General features: G+C 43.3%; 1 protein-coding gene across 3 annotated transcripts; it reads right to left on the bottom strand.

Annotated features, from left to right (window-relative positions):
* Positions 1-263: 263 nt before the first annotated feature.
* LOC110495944 (1-acyl-sn-glycerol-3-phosphate acyltransferase gamma) lies at positions 264-21,501 on the bottom strand. Of its 3 annotated transcripts, none has more exons than XM_036952450.2 (10): positions 21,139-21,501; positions 6,893-6,950; positions 6,219-6,446; positions 4,704-4,873; positions 4,429-4,590; positions 3,713-3,866; positions 3,530-3,632; positions 3,300-3,375; positions 2,983-3,181; positions 264-1,291 (listed from the first exon to the last, which is right to left on the bottom strand). In XM_036952450.2, the coding sequence occupies exons 3-10, from the start codon at positions 6,394-6,396 to the stop codon at positions 1,200-1,202; spliced, it is 1,134 nt and encodes a 377-aa protein (XP_036808345.2). In that variant the 5' UTR covers positions 6,397-6,446; positions 6,893-6,950; positions 21,139-21,501; the 3' UTR covers positions 264-1,199. The 3 variants fall into 3 exon arrangements, with proteins under 3 accessions (XP_036808345.2, XP_036808347.2, XP_036808346.2); XM_036952452.2 differs by lacking the exon at positions 21,139-21,501 and adding an exon at positions 17,469-17,959; XM_036952451.2 differs by lacking the exon at positions 21,139-21,501 and adding an exon at positions 12,165-12,551.
* Positions 21,502-22,429: the final 928 nt, after the last annotated feature.

Here is a 22,429-nt window from a genome sequence, read left to right as displayed (position 1 = left end):
GGACGACTGCTAGCTTTGTGTCACCTTATGATGGGCCTAAAGGCATTCAAACTGTGGTTACATATTTTATATTGTATACACTAATGGGGTCGAATAGACGAGGGACCGGAGTGTGGTGGTAGGCCTAACTATTTTACAATTAATTTGTGTTAGATGTTGATCCACCATTGCCAAAAAAATGCTCTTCAAAACCCTCTGAACAATTCACTCCGGAGTACTGTAGGGAAATAAATGTAATCCCATCATTCAATCACTTTTGTATATTCAATGGAAACCAAATGATAATTTGTTTTATTGTTTATAAGAATCAGTATTTATGGGATCTACAAGCAATTCAGAAATCAACTCAGGTCCAAACCTGGCTTTAAATTAACATTAAATACTGCATTTTATTGGTGCGAGGTTGGCCATCACGTCTGTGCTTTTCTGGGAAGGACGGGAGGAGTAGCAGCATGCTTAATCTCGTTTGTGTCAGGATTCAGCACAAGTTTCATGAGGAGACGGACAAACAAATAACAGGATGTGCTCAGAGGTGTTCAGATTCCTTCACCTCCACACCCAACCTTCATGGGGCTAAGGGTGGGGAGCTAAAGCATGCTGGGAATCTGTATTTTCCAGACAGTAAAGCCCCTTGCTAAAACTGCAGAGGGACGTTGGGCTGGCCCAGTCAGAGATACTGAAGCAGAAAAGGTGAATATTTGATAGGTGGAGAGCACTTCTTTAGGGTGGGCTGCTGTGGCAGGAAGTGGGGTGCATGTCGGAGGAAGTGGTACCGCTGAAACAGGAAAGTTCTGGAGCATGTGGCTGAGGTTAACCACAAAGCTGTGCGGAGGAGACCGACAGGGGGCCTCGAGCTGGGGTGCAGGGAGCGTTTGGTGCTAGAGAGATACACCCTCTGGTATTTACCATTCAGTCCTGCTGTCTGTCACCCCCCTCTCACTGGAAGGATGCATTCACTGGGAGTCAAATGCAACAATTCCATTAAAAATTTTGTTCTGTGTCACAATCATCATAATTAATATTTTAACTTACGTCTAAAAAGTCTATTCAGTTATATCCCCCCCACCCTCCTGCTGAGTTTTAACTTATTTTTTAAGGAGGGTGGCTGCACAGGGTTTGTCTGTGCGGGGACCGCAACAACCGCTCAGACACCGAGCGTTGACAGTAGAGGGACCGTAACGTGACTGCCATAAAGAGTTCTAGTTTTCCTTTTTGCCCTCCATTTTGCCGTAAGTAGAGCCGGTTTTGTTCACCTCAGATACACTGATCAGGCGGCGCACTGCTATGGAGGCTGTGGAGTGAGGAGACAGAGAGAGATTTGTCAATAACAGTAGAAAGAAAGAAAGAAGACAACAAAAAAACAATACAAATGAACGAAGTGCAGATACAGGAGTAGGTAATCACATATACATACTATACAGGGCTCAACACTGCGACCAAAACACTCACATTTCAGTCATCATGCGCTGTTTGAATTAAAATTTCTAAAGTATTTCCCAAAAAAATTCCCCAATTAAAATGTTAACTGCAAAGATATTCTGGAAAACAGATTTTACGAAAAGATAAAACAGATTTTAATAGGGCCCTACAACTGTAGAGTGACACTGTTCAAAATTGTTAACAATAGCACCTTTTTAGAGATTGCGCAAAGGATCGATTTTTTTTCCCCCTCAACAAACAATCAATGTGAATATGATAGTCAAGTTAAAACCCCCTTAGGTCAAAGGGCCCAGAGCTGGGTTAGCAATTTGATTTAGAATTTTAGGACGCCTGTAAGTATAACATTTTTCTTTTAAACTTATTTTTTGATGAAAAATTGAATTTGGTCTTACTGCTATTAGCCCTTATTAACGTATTGAATAACATATTCATTCAACAGACAGTCCAAAAATACATGAAAAGGAGATATGTTTAGAAGTGCCTGTCCAATATCTAAGAGACAAATTATAATTATTTTTACCTGTATTTAACCCCTTTTTTGGGCACTAAAGTACTTCCATATATTTTCCCATTCATTTTTTATTTATTTTTACTCGTATCGGTCTGTCTACCTTCAGACAAGGCTTGTGGGATCCTGTATGTTTGTGAGAGTTATCTTTCCATAGAGGGGTCATATTAGTTTGTGCCTCAAACCGTTCCGACACTACAAAAGTTTTCGTGAGAAGACTGATTTTCAGGATGTCTCCTGGTCTGACAAACCCAGCTGTAGTTCTGCCACCTTCCACCCCAAATGCAGAAGGCCGACATCAGAGGATGCGGTGGATTGAGCAGCCCACGCAAAAACAACACAACTATCTTAAGGAGAGAGGGAATTTTTTTTATGCTCATTTTATTTCCGCAGGGGCGCCTACATGATTTAAAAGATGGCTAGTCATTATCAGCCTTGTTCTGTATGGAATGCAAAACCACAGGTCAAGTCATTAACTGGCGCTCGGTTGCGAAAAAATTGGTGCGACCAAATCTTGTGCTGGTGCCATCAACTGAAAAAGTCCCACCAGTGGAAAAAGGTAGTATAGAGCAATGCTTTATAAAACTATACATTTAGAGCAGAATAATTAAATATTTATTTATTTAACCTTAATTTAACTAGGCAAGTCAGGTAAGAACAAATTCTTATTTACAATGACGGCCTTCCCCCGGCCAAACCCGGGCCAATTGTGCGCCGCCCTATGAGTCTCCTAATCACGGCCGGATGTTATACAGCCTGGATTCGAACCAGGGACTGTAGTGGCGCCTCTTGCACTGGGATGCAGTGCCTTCGACCACTGCGCCACTCGAGAGCCCTAGTCCTGGACTAAAATGCATGCTTAATGGAGAATCTCTATTGAAATAGCTTTTTAGTCTAGGACTAGGCTTATTCTGTGTTCGGGAAACCAGCCAATAACGAGTCAAAATGAGATTATATAGTATAGGCAGGTCCTAACAGCATAAGAACTTGGAAAAAGCAGTAGGCTTAGCAGGCTAAATGGGTGGCATCCGCACCGATAATGCAGAAGATCAAGAAGACGACGATAAGGAGGGGAGAGCCGCTGACAAACACCCCACAGGCGAAGTTGAGGAGGGGGGTAAGAAGCAGGGTGGCCCAGAAGAGGAAGTTGAGCAGCGTCCACAGCCGACGGGGGGGCTTGATAGCGGGACCGGGGAAACTGCCCTCCTTGTCGTAGTGCTCCTGCAGTGCATCCTACAGAAAGAGAAAGGAAGAAAGAGAGAACGTTGTCAATATTTAATTAGTGGAGAGAGTCATTGACTTATGGCTAGAAAGGGTAAAGAAATGGGAGGGAAAGCTGAGTTTCTGGCACCTTCCGCTGGTAGAGCTTGTGAAGCCAGGTTGCACACTCCTTCTCATCCTCTGGGATTTCCTCCACTGGGTACCGTCTATACAGGAAGGAGGGGAACTCAATTCAGTACAACGCTACTAAAGGGCAGCAAGTCTGGTGATACAGTAAGTCAGCAGGTCAAAGGACCCATAGGTCTCATTCAGGACCAGTGCCCTGCCTTTGTCTGTGGGAGAGGGACAGGCGCCACCTACGTGATATTCATATCTGCCATGTACTTCTTTCCACTGACGATTCCCAGCAGTGTTGGGACCTTCTTGTCTCTGAAATTTAGTGTCACGTCGTACACAGCAGATACTGAGAAAGGAAAGAGTGCGACCATGAGTGTGATGCAGCAAATGTGTGTGTGCGCGTGCTTGTGTGTGCTTGTGTCCCACCTGTGCCTTTGAGACAGCTCAGTGTTGTGGTGAAGCCTTTGGTTCTGGGCAGTAGATGGTATTTGAGTTTTGGTAGACCTTTACTCTCTGCTACCTCCATACTGATCTCATGCTTCTTCGGTGTGAAACGGGTGCCTTCACAGTACAATAGGAACTGAAGAAAGAGAGAGAGAGACAAGTCGACACACACGCACAACCACTGTTGCGGTCTTTGGAGGTGACCCTGTTGATGTCTTTGGAGCGGTAAACACTTAACACACTAAGCTCATGACCTTGTAATCCCTACGTGTCCCACTGGAAACAGCAGAAGGTAGGAACGCCAACAGAGGTGAACTACCTCAGACACACCCTGATGTGCATTTCTGGCAACACTGTCCACAGTAACACGTACACATGCACAAACAACATACACACAGAATCTCAGTTGTATTTCTTTGATTCCTCCCCTCAAACCCGCTCTTCCCTTGCATTTTCCCCCATGAGAGTTTGTCAGATTACTGGCTTAAATTGTGTGCACGTACCCGCCAACGAATCTGGGGCGTGTTAATTTGAGCACTCAGTGGAAAACATTATTCAACGGTAAACAGAAATGTGCATTTTTCATCTGTTTGATGCTTAATGAACACACCCCAGGGTACAACTCCATACAGACACACGCTGATGGTCAAAGGGAGATTGGCAAACGTCATTGTGTTTCGGTTTGTCGTCTTACTCACCCACATAAACTCAGGGTAATCCTTCAGCTGGGTCAGGCCTTTGAACACGGTATCTCTGTCCTCCTCCCACTTCCTCTTACAGAATACAATCTCCAGGAAGTACCATGTCCAGCCAATCAGAGGCACCTTCAGCAGTTCGTACTTGGCCAAGACCTTTGAAGCCTGAGAAGACGAAACTATTTTGTTCAGCCAACCTACCAAACATTATATTTTCATAAACAGTAGATATAGGCAGCTAAACTCATTCCCCCTCTATCACACACACACATACTCACTCCAAGCACGCCGTAGCGTTCACACATGGTCCAGCCGCAGAGGAAGTCGATCTCGTAGTTGTGGTTGAGGATGATGATGACGTGCTCCTTGCCAAATTTGTCCACCGTGGCCTGGTCTGTGAATATGGTGCATTCTGTACTTGACCACCACTCCAGCAGCATCACCAGCTCTACAGGACAGAGAGGGCCAGCAGAGAGTTAACAACGAACCAGTGTAACTCTGTCACAATGAACCACCCAGTCGCAAAATGGTGTCAATTTTGTCGCCCCACACCAGACGCGATCAGGAAAGGCAGGTTGAAATATCAAAACCAACAATATTAATTTGGTGAGTTGTCGATAAGCAAACATTTATGGTAATTTAGCTAGCTAGCTAATTTGTCCTGGGATATAAACATTGGGTTGTTATTTTACCTGAAATGCACAAGGTTCTCCACAGACAATTAATCCACAGACAAAAGGGTAAAACCAGTTTGTTTCTAGTAATCTCTCCTCCTTCAGGTTTCTTCTTCTTCTGACTTCATATGGTGGTTGGCAACCAACTTTATGGCGCATTACCACCACCAACTGGACTGGATTGTGAACCTCAGTTCGTCTTTCAATCACCCACGTGGGTATATGCTCCTAAAAACCAATGAGGAGATGGGAGAGGTGGGACTTGCAGCACGTCAAGTGTCACAAATAGAACCAAGTTCCATTTTAGCACCTGGCTACACAGATGTGCGTGGGCAGTGTGGGTGCAATGACAATAACGTGGATATTTATTTTGCAACGCAATTGCACGCAATGGGAGCGGTCTGGTCAGCATGTAACCAATCGCAACGAACCGTTGCAATGAACTACATTACACTAGTCTCAATTCCTGTAAAAATCAGAGTGTAAACGCAGTCAACAACAACAGTGCAACCACCACACACACACACACTCCAAGCATGCCGTGGTCCAGCCAGAGTACTACCTGTCTGCTCATGATTAGTAAGTACACCATCAACGACTAACCAAATTATTTTGGTTCTCTGATTATTAAACAATAAACTGACCGAAGTTGGATCAATTACTCAAATTCCATTTGTTTTTTTTTGTGAGCTCAAAGCGCGTTTTTCTAGAGAGAAATCCTATCAAGCACGAAATACATCAAATCAATAACTATGGGATGCTGTAGGGAGTCTAAGTTTTCAATAGACAAATATTCAACCTAGTTCAGTGCAGAAAACGTGGTAAATAACTATAATGACCAAAATCCATTGCGGCCATTGTTCACCGGCCACCCCACACAGACTGCATGAGAGGAATGCACACAACACAGCAACTAGAGGGATAGAGGGAAACACCAAAACCAGTACACCATGTTTATTTATTTAACTAGTCAAGTCAGTTAAGAACAAATTTAAGACTGGCTTCTTTTGGGACAACAGCCAGAATGTGCTGCTCGTTGCTGAGCCTACCCCCCCCCCCCCAGACACACAAACAAATACACACACACACACACGACTCAAGACTATGAGTGTGACTCACGGCTCCAGAGGGAGTAGGAGAGGCGGGTGTTGATCTTCCTGTAGAGCTGCTTGTTGATGGGCCATAGGGCGCAGGTGCAGAGCTGGATGAAGTTGATGATGAGGCCGCTGACCACAAACACAAAGCCAACGAGCAGCTGGAGGATGAACAGGCTCTTGATGTACGCTATCAGCCCCATGGCCAGGGCTGTCTGGGGGCTAGCAGGGCTACCAACACACTACGGCCGACCTGGGGGAGAACACCATAAAGAAACGATGCATTTTAATTTAATTCTGTGGAAAATGTCACCAGGTAGCACCGGTTCTCCATATGATGTTGAGAAATAGTGCATTGTGGGTAGTTATTAAGATATCCAAAATAAGTTCATAGATATGTAAAAAATAAAAAGCACTTTCATCGTGACTACAGTAACTACGTTACTAAGTATTTGACGACACTGTTGTTACTTCTGTGAGTAAAAATGAATGTTTCCTACCCTTTAAAAGAGGATGTTTATGAATATGATTAGGGCAAGGAGTTTGCCCTGACTAACTGATCTGACCAGGAATAAGTCTGAGCCTTATGACGAGGATTCCTAGTCAGGTCACACGGTCAGGGAAAACTCCTGACCCCTTCGATGAGGCTGGGTTAATAGTGGAGGAGTGATCATTTTCTGAAATTCCAGTGCAACTTACCACGGTGGAATCCCTTCACAAGCCCCGTTTGCACGGCCCGTCAGCCAACACCACAGACCTGTGGGACAGAGAAGACTATTCACAATCTGTTTTTTTTATTTATTTAACTAGTTAAGTCAGTTAAGAACAAATTCTTGTTTACAATGACGGCCTACCAGGGAACAGTGGGTTAACTGCCTTGTTCAGGGGCAGAACGACAGATTAACTTGTCAGCTCGGGGATCCGATCCAGTAACCTTTTGGTTACTGGCCCAATGCTCTAACCACTAGGCTACCTGCCGCCCCAGTTTAAAGGGGAAGATCTGAACAAACTCTTTCCCAAAACAGAATCTAACTTGCAACAAGAAAATAAAAAACTGCAAACAACATACAACTGTTGTTGTTAATTATTCAGAGTTAATTATTCAGAGAACTGTGACAAAAAAGAAAAGAAAGAGCAGGTTAATTCTGAGGAGTTTAGCAGACAACCAGTTACAGTGCCTTGCGAAAGTATTCGGCCCCCTTGAACTTTGCGACCTTTTGCCACATTTCAGGCTTCAAACATAAAGATATAAAACTGTATTTTTTTTGTGATGAATCAACAACAAGTGGGACACATTCATAAAGTGGAACGACATTTATTGGATATTTCAAACTTTTTTAACGAATTAAAAAACTGAAAAATTGGACGTGCAAAATTATTCAGCCCCCTTAAGTTAATACTTTGTAGCGCCACCTTTTGCTGCGATTACAGCTGTAAGTCGCTTGGGGTATGTCTCTATCAGTTTTGCACATCGAGAGACTGACATTTTTTCCCATTCCTCCTTGCAAAACAGCTCGAGCTCAGTGATGTTGGATGGAGAGCATTTGTGAACAGCAGTTTTCAGTTCTTTCCACAGATTCTCAATTGGATTCAGGTCTGGACTTTGACTTGGCCATTCTAACACCTGGATATGTTTATTTTTGAACCATTCCATTGTAGATTTTGCTTTATGTTTTGGATCATTGTCTTGTTGGAAGACAAATCTCCGTCCCAGTCTCAGGTCTTTTGCAGACTCCATCAGGTTTTCTTCCAGAATGGTCCTGTATTTGGCTCCATCCATCTTCCCATCAATTTTAACCATCTTCCCTGTCCCTGCTGAAGAAAAGCAGGCCCAAACCATGATGCTGCCACCACCATGTTTGACAGTGGGGATGGTGTGTTCAGCTGTGTTGCTTTTACGCCAAACATAACGTTTTGCATTGTTGCCAAAAAGTTCAATTTTGGTTTCATCTGACCAGAGCACCTTCTTCCACATGTTTGGTGTGTCTCCCAGGTGGCTTGTGGCAAACTTTAAACGACACTTTTTATGGATATCTTTAAGAAATGGCTTTCTTCTTGCCACTCTTCCATAAAGGCCAGATGTGCAATATACGACTGATTGTTGTCCTATGGACAGAGTCTCCCACCTCAGCTGTAGATTTCTGCAGTTCATCCAGAGTGATCATGGGCCTCTTGGCTGCATCTCTGATCAGTCTTCTCCTTGTATGAGCTGAAAGTTTAGAGGGACGGCCAGGTCTTGGTAGATTTGCAGTGGTCTGATACTCCTTCCATTTCAATATTATCGCTTGCACAGTGCTCCTTGGGATGTTTAAAGCTTGGGAAATCTTTTTGTATCCAAATCCGGCTTTAAACTTCTTCACAACAGTATCTCGGACCTGCCTGGTGTGTTCCTTGTTCTTCATGATGCTCTCTGCGCTTTTAACGGACCTCTGAGACTATCACAGTGCAGGTGCATTTATACGGAGACTTGATTACACACAGGTGGATTGTATTTATCATCATTAGTCATTTAGGTCAACATTGGATCATTCAGAGATCCTCACTGAACTTCTGGAGAGAGTTTGCTGCACTGAAAGTAAAGGGGCTGAATAATTTTGCACGCCCAATTTTTCAGTTTTTGATTTGTTAAAAATTTTTGAAATATCCAATAAATGTCGTTCCACTTCATGAATGTGTCCGACTTGTTGTTGATTCATCACAAAAAAATACAGTTTTATATCTTTATGTTTGAAGCCTGAAATGTGGCAAAAGGTCGCAAAGTTCAAGGGGGCCGAATACTTTCGCAAGGCACTGTAGTTCCTGTGATTCATTTCCATTTATATTTCCCCAATATAAAATAGGAAACTATCAGGCTAAAAACACAGCTTGCCCACAAAAATAAACTCCCTTTCAGCTAAATGGCATTGCACATAACCTCCCTCTCACTTACATGTACATGTCCGCATACCTACACACACACGCCCTTTCACTTCCTTGGAACAAGGCCAGCAACTTGCTTACTCACTCCCTTTCTCACTCTCTTTTTTCACACAGACACCCACACCAGGTGTCCAACTCCTAAACTAGCCCAATTCAATGTTTTGACAACTTTTTTCTCTCAACGTCACAGCATAAACTTGCCTTGCTGCAGCACAGCTGCGATCCCCAAAAGTAGCGTTTTCACCCCTTCTCCCGACGCACACCCTCTCCCCTGGCTTCTGTGCCTGTCAATCTATCAATCAAATATATTTTACATAGCCCTTTTTACATCAGCAGTTTGACAAAGTGTTAACTGCTTGTGCACTCTTGCTGTGACCTCTGTCGCAGATATTTACTTCCAGAATTGAATGGGAAAAGTCACCAAATGCTATCAAAACTCTCCAAGGCAGCTTGATAAGTAGCTGCATTTGTTTCTAGGGTCTTTTAACAGTAACAGTCTCTGGAGCAGTATCAAAACTTGCTAAATATAGCAACAGTGTCTCTAAATTGGCAACAATGGCCCCATTCAGCATCTCTGGGATTCTGATATTTCCTCTCTGCTAACTCTAGACCCCACACACACCCTCAAACAGCAGGCCTCAAGAATAAAACAGACTACTTTCCAAAGCTATACTTAACCCATCCTAAAACACTGATAACTACACAGTGGCCTAATACCAGAATGAGCATTAAGTCAGTCACACTATTTTTTGTCAAATCACATCCTAGAAACAAAGAGTCAAATCAATGGCTGTGTGTGTACTACAGGCCTGTAGTACCAACTACACAGGAGGTCCCACCCACAGAGCGTGGACTTGAGTGACCTCAAGCATCTGATCAGGGGTCCAGCTCTGTGGTCCCTCCAGCCCTGTGGTCCCTCAGTACCAACTGAACCAATTTCAATCAAAATTGGCACCAATGCTTATTGTTAGAAATGTAGAACATGCTGAGTATTTCAGCATCTACACAAATGTGAGAGTATATATATGGAACCTACTGAATTGTTTAAATCACTATGACTTTGACCTTTTGTCAATATTCCAGCAGCCCAAAAGACATTTTCTGAGATGTATGTATCTCAGCATCTACTCAAGTAATTTGAACATATAGGGCTGTGGGAACTGAGGGAACAGGGGGCTGAGGGAACAAAGGGCTGTGGGAACTGAGGGAACATTGTTGCTGTGGGAACATAGGGATGTGGGAACTGAGGGAACATAGCGCTGTGGGAACATAGGGCTGAGGGAACATAGGGCTGTGGGAACTGAGGCAACATAGGGCTGTGGGATCTGAGGCAACATAGGGCTGTGGGGACTGAGAGAACAGAGGGCTGTGGGAACAGGGGGCTGTGGGAACATAGGGCTGAGGGAACATAGGGCTGTGGGAACTGAGGCAACATAGGGCTGTGGGAACTGAGGCAACATAGGGCTGTGGGAACATAGGGCTGTGGGAACATAGGGCTGAGGATCTGAGGCAACATAGGGCTGTGGGAACTGAGGCAACATAGGGCTGTGGGAACTGAGGCAACATAGGGCTGTGGGAACTGAGGAAATAGGGCTGTGAGAACTGAGGACTGAGAGAACAGAGGGCTGAGGGAACATAGGGCTGTGGGATCTGAGGCAACACAGGGCTGTGGGAACTGAGGCAACATAGGGCTGAGGGAACATAGGGAACCTAGGGCTGTGGGAACTGAGGCAACATAGGGCTGTGGGAACTGAGGACTGAGAGAACAGAGGGCTGAGGGAACATAGGGCTGAGGGAACATAGGGAACCTAGGGCTGTGGGAGCTGAGGGAACATAGGGCTGTGGGAACATAGGGCTGTGGGAACTGAGGGAGGATATAGCTATGGGAACTGAGGGAACATAGGGCTGAGAGAACATTAACTTGGTCCCGCTGAACAAACACTCACCATCCTCTGTGTGTGTGTAACGGAGTTGGATTCATAACCTCACTACTTAGCGTGGGTGGAGACATTTCAAGCTATTGAACTGCTAGGTTTTCTATAGTTGGCTAAGACACGGTCAAGAGGACAGTAGTGGTGCCGTGACCCGGATCTGCAGCTGCACTCTGCTCAACGACTGGGGTCACTGTGGAATGAGTTTAGAGGTGCGAGTGTAAACAAGTTGGTTTTGTAACCTCATTCCCCGGCTTGAAACGTCTCCACCTGTGCTATCGTACTGCTATCTTTTCAACAGTGTAGCCAACAGTGTAGTCAAGTGCAGGTCACTTGTGTTTGAAAAGCAGAGGATCCGAGATCACGGGTGGGTAAGGACTTGTGAGGAAGGAAGCTATACTGTTGAGCAAGCACAGTGACGCATGTGCATATTTTCTGTGGGCTGACTATGATTTCCCAATACACTTTCTTAATACTTCAAGATTCTGTTCTAATTTCACTGCCCTGAGGAGTTGTGATGGATGCCATAAAGTCAAGGCATAACAGGGTGTGGTGTAGGTCTGTAGGACCCATGTTTTAAATGGCCCATTAAACTAAGGCCTTTTCCTGCAGATAGCACTGAAGAGGACCAGAAAACGACCTTATCCGAAGCTCAAGAATCAAGCAGACATCCACAAGGGTGACATTCTCTACGGATACTGATCTTTGGCATAGGCTATCAAACTTCAGGTTTGTCCCACATTGACATCAGGTTGCAATGTCTTGGACTGCTTCCTTCACCAAACAACCACGGCAGTCAAACGTCAAAGCTGCAGCCGGCAAAGTCAACTCTGCAAACATACATATAATACAAGCAGTTGCTACAGTGTCTGGCATCTGCAAGCAGATAATAGCATGCATGCTTAAAATGCAGTTGATCTCCATTGAAACTACCGGTATAGCCTCTCTCTCTCTACAGTAGGAGCATCAGTTCACAGTCAAACAGGTGTTTCTGGGTTTTAACACAGTATTACTAGTAAAATAAAATAAAAATTCTCCATCGTCTCAACGAGGTCAATAATCATTAATAACATCCCACTCACGCCAATAACCCCTGGGAAAGGAGCAGAAATACCACTAACCTTGTTCTGGAAGAGAGAGCAAGTAGTTTTGTCAAAGTGTGAAGTCCTAGCTTTGCCCACAGTCAGGAACAGAGTGAGAATTACAAGTAGTGGGAAAGAGAGCGCGAGAAACACCAGCGCTCCTCAGTAAACATGAGTTAACTTTGGAGTCTTGCCTAGGAGACAAATGACATCTCACAAGGCCATCCATTAGCAGAGTGGGAAACTTGTCCCCACACAGAAGAAAAAGGGAGAGAGAGAAAAGAAGAGAGGGAGTGGGAGAGAGGGAGACGCTCCCCCTAGCCTGCCTAACAAAGCGCTGCCTGGTGGAGTGGGTGTGTTTGGGGGGAGAGAGAGGGGAGGGTCTGCAATCACCTGATCCCCTCAGACGAATGGCTGGCCGTCAATACTGGGCCAACGAACCGGGTGTGAGACACACACACACACAAGGAGGTTAAAAAAGTTCAGCCATAATTTCCCCCCCAGGAACAAGGGGGTGGGGGAGACTGTGTCCTGCCTTCTCCTCCCCTCCACACACACACTATTCTAATTACCATTAGCCATTAATCAAAACAGGAACATTCTACATTTGGCTAGAAATTCAAAAGGAAATTATCTTAACAGAGAAGAATGTCCTCCTGTGTGCTACCTATATCCCCCCACTAGAATCCCCATATTTTAATGAAGACAGCTTCTCCATCCTGGAGGGGGAAATCAATCATTTCCAGGCCCAGGGACATGTACTAGTCTGTGGCGACCTAAATGCCAGAACCGGACAAGAACCGGACACCCTCAGCACACAGGGGGACAAACACCTGCCTGGAGGTGACAGCATTCCCTCCCACATATGCCCCCCTAGGCACAACTATGACAACATAACCAACAAAAACGGGTCACAACTCCTGCAGCTCTGTTGCACGCTGGGTATGTACATAGTCAATGGTAGGCTTCAAGGGGACTCCTATGGTAGGTACACCTATAGCTCATCTCTTGGCAGTAGTACTGTAGACTACTTTATCACTGACCTCAACCCAGAGTCTCTCAGAGCGTTCACAGTCAGCCCACTGACAACCCTATCAGACCACAGCAAAATCACAGTCTACTTAAACAGAGCAATACTCAATCATGAGGCATCAAAGCCAAAGGAACTGAGTAACATTAAGAAATGCTATAGATGGAAGGAATGCAGTTTGGAAACCTACCAAAAAACAATTAGGCAACAACAAATTCAATCCCTTTTAGACAATTTCCTGGGTAAAACTTTCCACTGTAATAGTGAAGGTGTAAACTTGGCAGTAGAAAATCTTAACAGTATATTTGACCTCTCAGCTTCCCTATCAAATCTAAAAATCTCAAATAGAAAACCGAAGAAAATTAACAACAATGACAAATGGTTTGATGAAGAATGCAAAAATCTAAGAAAGAAATTGAGAAACCTGTCCAACCAAAAACATAACACTACGGAAAAAGAAGGAACAGCATGTCAGAAATCAGCTCAATGTAATTGAAGAATCCATAGACTCTAACCACTTCTGGGAAAATTGGAAAACACTAAACAAACAACAACACGAAGAATTATCTATCCAAAATGGAGATGTATGGGTAAACCACTTCTCCAATCTATTTGGCTCTATAACAAAGAATAAAGAGCAAAAACAAATACATGATCAAATACAGATCTTAGAATCAACTATTAAAGACTACCAGAACCCACTGGATTCTCCAATTACATTGAATGAGTTACAGGACAACAAAAAAAAACTCTCCAACCCAAAAAGGCCTGTGGTGTTGATGGTATCCTCAATGAAATGATCAAATATACAGACAACAAATTCCAATTGGCTATACTAAAACTCTTTAACATCATCCTTAGCTCTGGCATCTTCCCCAATATTTGGAACCAAGGACTGATCACCCCAATCCACAAAAGTGGAGACAAATTTGACCCCAATAACTACCGTGGAATATGCGTCAACAGTAACCTTGGGAAAATCCTCTGCATTATCATTAACAGCAGACTCGTACACTTCCTCAATGAAAACAATGTACTGAGCAAATGTCAAATTGGCTTTTAACCAAATTACCGTACAACAGACCTTGTATTCACCCTGCACACCCTAATTGACCACCAAACAAACCAAAACAAAGGCAAAGTCTTCTCATGCTTTGTTGATTTCAAAAAAGCCTTTGACTCAATTTGGCATGAGGGTCTGCTATACAAACTGATGGAAAGTGGTGTTGGGGGTAAAACATACGACATTATAAAATCCATGTACACAAACAACAAGTGTGCGGTTAAAATTGGCAAAAAACACACAAATTTCTTCACACAGGGTCGTGGGCTTAGACAAGGATGCAGCTTAAGCCCCACCCTCTTCAACATATATATCAACAAATTGGCGCGGGCACTAGAAAAGTCTGCAGCACCCGGCCTCACCCTACTAGAATCCGAAGTCAAATATCTGCTGTTTGCTAATGATCTGGTGCTTCTGTCACCAACCAAGGAGGCCCTACAGCAGCACCTAGATCTTATGCACAGATTCTGTCAGACCTGGGCCCTGACAGTAAATCTCAGTAAGACCAAAATAATGGTGTTCCATAAAAGGTCCAGTCACCAGGACCACAAATACAAATTCCATCTAGACACTGTTGCCCTAGAGCACACAAAAGACTATACATACCTTGGCCTAAACATCAGCGCCACAGGTAACTTCCACAAAGCTGTGAACGATCTGAGAGACAAGGCAAGAAGGGCATTCTATGCCATCAAAAGGAACATAAATTTCAACATACCAATTAGGATTTGGCTAAAAATACTTGAATCAGTCATAGAGCCCATTGCCCTTTATGGTTGTGAGATCTGGGGTCCGCTCACCAACCAGGACTTCACAAAATGGGACAAACACCAAATTGAGACTCTGCACGCAGAATTCTGCAAAAATATCCTCCGTGTACAACGTAGAACACCAAATAATGAATGCAGAGCAGAATTAGGCCGATACCCACAAATTTTCAGAAAAGAGCCGTTAAATTCTATAACCACCTAAAAGGAAGCGATTCCCAAACCTACCACAACAAAGCCATCACCTACAGAGAGATGAACCTGGAGAAGCAAGCTGGTCCTGGGGCTCTGTTCAAACACACCCTACAGAGCCCCAGGACAGCAGCACAATTAGACCCAACCAAATCATGAGAAAACAAAAAGATAATTACTGGACACATTGGAAAGAATTAACAAAAAAACAGAACAAACTAGAATGCTATTTGGCCCTACACAGAGAGTACACAGCGGCAGAATACCTGACCACTGTGACTGACCCAAAATTAAGGAAAGCTTTGACTATGTACAGACTCAGTGAGCATAGCCTTGCTATTGAGAAAGGCCGCCGTAGGCAGACATGGCTCTCAAGAGAAGACAGGCTATGTGCTCACTGCCCATAAAATGAGGTGGAAACTGAGTTGCACTTCCTAACCTCCTGCCCAATGTATGACCATATTAGAGAGACATATTTCCCTCAGATTACACAGATCCACAAAGAATTCGAAAACAAATCCAATTTTGAAAAAATCCCATATCTACTGGGTGAAATTCCACAGTGTGCCATCACAGCAGCAAGATTTGTGACCTGTTGCCACGAGAAAAGGGCAACCAGTGAAGAACACACACCATTGTAAATACAACCCATATCTGTCATGTATTGTCATGTTGTGTGTTTCTGTCCTTTCCCTTCACCCTGTCTCCCTCTGCTGGTCGTTGTTAGGTTACCTTTTCTCCCCCTCTTTCCCCCAGCTGTGCCTTGTCTCCTCCTAACTACCCATTCACCCCGTTTCCCACCTGTTCCCTTTTTCCCTCTGATTAGGCCCCTATATCTCTCTCTGTTTTTGTTCCTGTCCTTGTCGGATTCTTGTTTGTTGTGTTTCATGCCTGAACCAGACTATCGTCATGTTTGCTGTAACCTTGTCCTGTCCTGTCGGAATCTGCCGGTCTATCTGAGCCTACCTATGTTTGGTTATTAAAGAAGCTCTGTTTAAGTTAATTCGCTTTTGGGTCCTCATTCACTCACCGTAACAATATCTATGCTTTTTATTTTATCTTGTGTCCTTTACCATTTGTACATTGTTAAAACACTGTATATATATATATATATATATAAATATATATATATATATATATATATATATATATATATATATAATATGACATTTGTAATGTCTTTATTGTTTTGAAACTTCTGTATGTGTGATGTTTACTGTTCATTTTTATTGTTTATTTCACTTTATATATTCACTTTATATATTATCTACCTCACTTGCTTTGGCAATGTTAACACATGTTTCCCATGCCAATAAAGCCCTTGAATTGAATTGAAATAGAACACGTGTTAAAAAAAAAAACATTTAAAAAAAAAAAGAAGTCTATACCCAGGCCTAGAGATTTTTTTGGGATGTTCAGATGTCTCTCAACTCATATCTTGCTTTCTATGGGCATGGTGCTTGTATAGGCTGCTTGTCTATTAGTTTGAAACCAACTGGTGTGTCTGTGTTATTTGATGATAATTTACCCAAACATTTCCTAAGAAGTGCACTGTTCCTCAACTAGGGGGCCTCAGACAGTTTTCAATAGATACAACTACTAATTGAAAATAACCGCAGTAAGGCTAAAACATCTCACATTTAGTATTTATGTATGCATTGACAGTTATAAAAATAACATTTCAAAATGTGATTTCTGGTGGAGGGGGTCCCCATATATTTGTTTAAGCATTTGAGTGAGTCTTGAAACAGAAAAGATGTACAACCCCTGTCCTAGCCTACAAGGCATGCAAAGGATTTCAATTGCCATTGATTATGTACTAGGTTAAAGCCATTTAGCAGGCTACCAAGTATGCAAGGGTACACACACACACACACACAAGGCCTGATTGGACGTGGGACGTGGCAGAGATTAGCAATAGCCACTCAGGGCTAAACTGATTAACAGGGAGAAACAGCCTGGCCTCCATTGGCCTTCCAAAGGCCAAAACAGGCTAAACTTGGCCAAGATGTCCAGCAGCAGAAGGACCCGAGCCACTCCAGAACAAATAACAAGACAAACCCAAAGAAATCAACTTAATTTAAAGTGCTTCAGAGACAACAACCAACCAAGCTCAGTCTACACTCTCCTAAATAAACAGTGTCAGGTAGTTCAAGAGATTTTAGATTATAGTTTGTGTTTGCACACAGCCTCATGCAGTTGGAGTCACTGTGGAACCTGGACCAGTCATGTCTATAAAGTTCTTATAAAGTTCTGACGCGGTCCTCGACTGCTCCCTCAACAGGACTTACCAGTAGGTATAGTAGGCGATCGCCAGCACCACCAGTGCCCCACAGAGCCCTGTGAAGAGCATCACGGCCCCTTGGTTCAGCATCTTCGCCCCCCTCCTTGATTACCTTCCCCCCCAGGAGAAATTTCAAAAAGGATCACGGAAAAAAAGAGATAAAAATCTCCACAGCGTTTTAAGAGGAGGACAAAGGGGAGTCAGTGTCCACGGTGCCGGAGACTCATGCTAATGTTAATCCCCATAGGAGACAAGATAAATTATGATGATGACAGCATGAACACTAAGTCCCAAGGAAAAGAGGAGGATGAGGAGGGAGTGTCCATCGGCGCAACAGGAAAGCAACTCAGGTGAGAAACGAAAGAGCTAGTCGGCGACGGCTTCGTACCAGATCGCCGCGAGACGAGAACAAAAACCAAGACACACTGTTTTAAAAGTGTTAAAACAGACAGAACACAGAAGGAGCCTCTCCTTTGTACACAGAGAATAATGAGAGATGCTCTAATCTCTAACAAAGCTCTAATCCGGTCCAGAACAGATTAGCACTGATTAGTGCTCTTGCAGCAGCACCCTGGATAAGTCACCTCTCATTTCCATCCATCTGTATGGGGGGTTGGGTGGAGAAGTTCAGCTGCTGTGATGGGTCCAGCCATGACGAAAGGCCTGGGTCGCATTCATTAGTCACCAAATGGAAGAAAACAGATGGAAACAGGGAGTGCCTGAATTGGACTGATAAGATGCACATTTTAACCTTCCGTTGCTAAACGTTTTAAAACACTTTGTTACAGTGCTTTCACGGAGGTGATCAGGCCCCACACCACTGTCCTATCTTGGACTCAAAACTGGTGGTCCACTTCAGGCTTGCCTTTACCAGCTCGCAATATCGTTCCAGAAGCGGTTTCGCTGATTGTCCCAATACTTAAAAACAACTGGCCAAAAGAAAATAACGATTTACGCCCTAAATAGATCAAAGTTTGTATCAATTTAACCTTGTTTTTTTTTTAAATGATTTCTCGCTGATATGAAAGATAAGGTCATTATGGTTTCTGAAACCATACCACAAGCGCTCCGTGTTAATGTTCAGATTGAGCTTCGAGGCTCTTAACAAAACTCCCCCTACAGAAGATGCATTTACTCTTATGTGACTCTTATGTGTAATGTAATGGAACTGAGTCATGGTCAAGGGCTAATGGTTGACTGACATTAGCTGGTCTAATTCATTCACACATGGGAGCGTATTATAAACATAAATACTTGTTGGTTAATTCCACATGCATATTTAAACTGACTTTAGTTAGCAAAATAGTTAGTTAGCTAACACAGTCCAATTTTCATGTGAATGACAGCTTCAACTGAAAGTCACAGCTAGCTAGGCTAACCTCTGCTAGCTATCTAGTTTCTCTCTAACGTCAACTCGAACTTGGTCATTAACATAATATGTGAATGGAGTTGAGCCTATTATTTCAATTATTTCAAGGCTATAGCCTACAAATAAATCAATTGTGAAGCATTTGCGAGTGCGACACACTAAGCCCCCATTAACATTGATGGGGCTGTAGTGGAGCCGGTCGAGTGTTTTAAGTTCCTTGGTGTCCACATCACCAACGAACTATCATGGTCCAGACATACCAAGACAGTCGTGAAGAGGGCACGGTAACACCTTTTCCCCCTCAGGAGACTGAAAACATTTGGCATGAGTCCCCAGATCCTCAAAAAGTTCTATAGCTGCACCATCGAGAGCATCTTGACCGGTTGCATCACCGCCTGGTATGGCAACTACTCGGCATCTGATCATAAGGCGCTACAGAGGGTAGTGTGTACAGCCCAGTACAATACTGGGGCCAAGCTTCCTGCCATCCAGGACCTATATAATAGGCAGTGTCAGAGGTAGTACCTAAAAAAATGTCATAGACTGTTTTCTCTGCTACCACATGGCAAGCAGTACCAGAGCGCCAAGTCTACGACCAAAAGGCTCCTTAACAGCTTCTACCCACAAGCCATAAGACTGCTGAACAATTAATCAAATGTCTACCGGACTATTTACATTGACACCCCCCCTCCATTTGTTTTGTACACTGCTGCTACTCTGTGTTTATTATCTATGCATAGTCACTTCATCACTACCTACATGTACAAATTACCTTGACTAACCTGCACATTGACTCAGTATTGGGACCCCCTATATATAGCCATGTATTGTGTTATTTTTTACTTTTGTTTATTTGGTAAATATTTTCTTAACTCTTCAGGGGGTTAACTGCCTTACTCAGAGGCAGAACGACAGATTTTTACCTTGTCAGTTCGGGGATTCGATCCAGCAACCTTTCGGTTACTGGCCCAACACTAACCACTAGGCTATTTTATATTATGTAAGAACTATGGTGCAACACTAATAAAAATGATATTATTTTATAACAAATGCACATTCTCCCGCATTGGATAACGGTCACTGTCCGCGATTCTGAAACATCAGTGATGAATTGAATTGGCGCCTTTTCCTTGACCATGTTGCTATGTGCATAATAGCAAAGTTAACCAGCATTTTGGTGTTGAGAACAATGCGGCGGAGGCAGTAGCGTGGTTAGGAGATGAGAACTGTCTTGTGCAAAACATTACGCCAAGGTAAGCCTACACAAAACAGTCTTTAAGTGTTTATAAAATCCCTTATGTGGAAAATGAATGGTGGAAAAATTATTGGAACCATTTCCTGTTTGACCACTAGGTTTTATGGGTATTATGACTCATGCTGTGGTACTCTATAGAAGCACACAAGTAGCCTACAATTTTTTTTTATTAAATAAAAATACAAAATAACAAAAATCATACAAAAAACAAATACAAATAATATATATATATATATTTTTAAGTAGCCTACAAATGCATGATGGGCAGGCACACCGCCAGTGTTATTGCGCAAAATGGTATGCACTATCATCTGGATGTGGTGCACTATCATCTGGCTGTGGTGCACTATCATCTGGATGTGGTGCACTATCATCTGGATGTGGTGCACTATCATCTGGATGTGGTGCAACAAAAGAACATTCAGCTTCTACTACCATTTCTGTCAAGCTGTCTACTGCATACAGTTTGATGCATATGTTCAATAAATCCAATGTATGCGCCACACTGAACGTACTACAGCTGCCTCTGCAACGCAATGCTGCAAGGCAAACGCAGCGTTCCATTTTAAATTAATGTACTTCTGCTACCAAAATGCAAAACACTGTCAGTGTGATCGAGGCGTGAGCTCATGAAGTGAACGCTACTGTAGAAGGCCGAAGTTCCAGCCTTGGGGAAACTCGTTCTGCGCTCCAGTCAAGTTCACATACTGTGGTCACAACTCCCAACCCACGAAGGCTGTCTGTGCCAATACATTATGTCTGAGTCCAGACTGCTACGCCGTGATATGTTAAATTAGGTGGCATGTTAGATGGCTACTGTAAGTGGTTTCAGCTATCTGGTTAACCAGGGGTGTATTCATTACGAAAACCGTTTACCGTTTAACAACCAAACGGAAACAAACTGAATGAAACGAGGAGGGACCTACCATAATTTGTCCAATAGAAACTCTGGTTTACGTTTTCCGTCTGAGTAAACGTTTTGCAACAGAATCGACGTAAAGATGATTTTACACCCCTGCTAACTTGGATAGCATTTTAGCTAGCTAAAGTTACCTGATTTCTGGATCCTGACGACGATTAACGTTACCAAACAGATCCGACGCGTTGGTTTTCAACTCAGTACTGAAACAACATTGGTGTCTTTGCACCCCAGAGCCATAGAACTATTTATTTTTCAACATAAAGGTTTATCTTTGAGCTAACTAACTTCTAGCTAGCTACATCCTTCTGTGAAACATGCAACTTCCTGTCTATCCAACCACAAAATTTGCCCCCTGGAAACAACGCATAACAATAAAGATTATCTATAATATTTTCAAGATAATCGAGTGACCGATCTAACAATGGAAATACATGTCCTCGAAGATGGAAGGCATGCGGGAGGTGGCGAGATCAGGTGGGACCATTCTACCCAATGAGAGGCCAGATACGCGTGTGCACAACGGTCACAACTCCATAGACACAACTCGCATATAACGTTGTTGTTTATTTCTGCCGAAATGCTACGCGCATCCAATTATATCAGTGTATTCGTAACAACCTAACCATTACCAAACTTATATTGGATCAAATAAGCCTCACGTAGCAAATTCATTGTTTTTGTTGTTGACCAAATTCGACTCTCATCGACCTCGTTGGCAGAGAGTAAACACTCTCGCTCTGCCTCTTCCTCTCTGATAACAAGGCAGAATTCTCATTATGTCCCCTTTCTCTCCCAACACCTGTGACTGAATTGTAATGCAGGTAGATGTCCCTGTGCCTCTTTTCATCCTGAATATGTTAGGGGTTATTCCTACTGTACCTTGAACTTGTGAATTCCTTCAGATCATACATACTTTTAGCCAGTTCAGTCAAGGGTGACCACAGAGTTATGTCATTTTATGTGTTTCCATGGCAACACTTTCAGATTTTAAATGTTCTCCACAAGCTGTTTATGCATTTTGTGTCTTATAATAACTGAGGTATACACTCATGAAACATTTATAATCATTAATTGACAGCCCCATGCAGTGAGAGGGGATGCAGCTTTCGGCAGAGTGTATTGATGACCCTCCAGAAAGTAGGTGTATAAGCAATGCTTGACATGGGCAGGACCTCACCGGAGCTAAGGAGCTCACCTGCTTGAGCTCCTGTTCCTCTTATATAATATTAGCTCAAAAGTGTTGTGGAGCTCCTGCACATAAATATAAACAGTACCGGCACCCAAAATGAGTACCTGGCACCTATTTAAGCCCAAGTCAAGCACTGGCTATAGGTATCCTCTTAGGTATTCTAACTCTGTGCAAACTGGTATACCTGTGTTCAGTTGAGTATAGGTAGACAGCATATGTGAGTATGATCATTC

Source organism: Oncorhynchus mykiss, chromosome 18 (assembly GCF_057628025.1).
Source record: "Oncorhynchus mykiss isolate SJ-2025 chromosome 18, ASM5762802v1, whole genome shotgun sequence".
Lineage (NCBI taxonomy): Eukaryota > Metazoa > Chordata > Actinopteri > Salmoniformes > Salmonidae > Oncorhynchus > Oncorhynchus mykiss.
Note: the sequence above shows the minus strand (reverse complement) of the source record. Positions and strands in the feature narration are given on the sequence as shown.

What these genes read in the sequence shown, in the direction of transcription:
- LOC110495944 (XM_036952450.2), bottom strand. Translation starts at nt 6,396, where the DNA reads ATGGGGCTGATAGCGTACATCAAGAGCCTGTTCATCCTCCAGCTGCTC. An exon ending in CTCCTACTCCCTCTGGAGCC is followed by an intron (nt 4,874 to 6,218) that starts GTGAGTCACACT and finishes TCTGTCCTGTAG; the next exon opens with AGCTGGTGATGCTGCTGGAG. An exon ending in GAGCTGTCTCAAAGGCACAG is followed by an intron (nt 3,633 to 3,712) that starts GTGGGACACAAG and finishes TTCCTTTCTCAG; the next exon opens with TATCTGCTGTGTACGACGTG.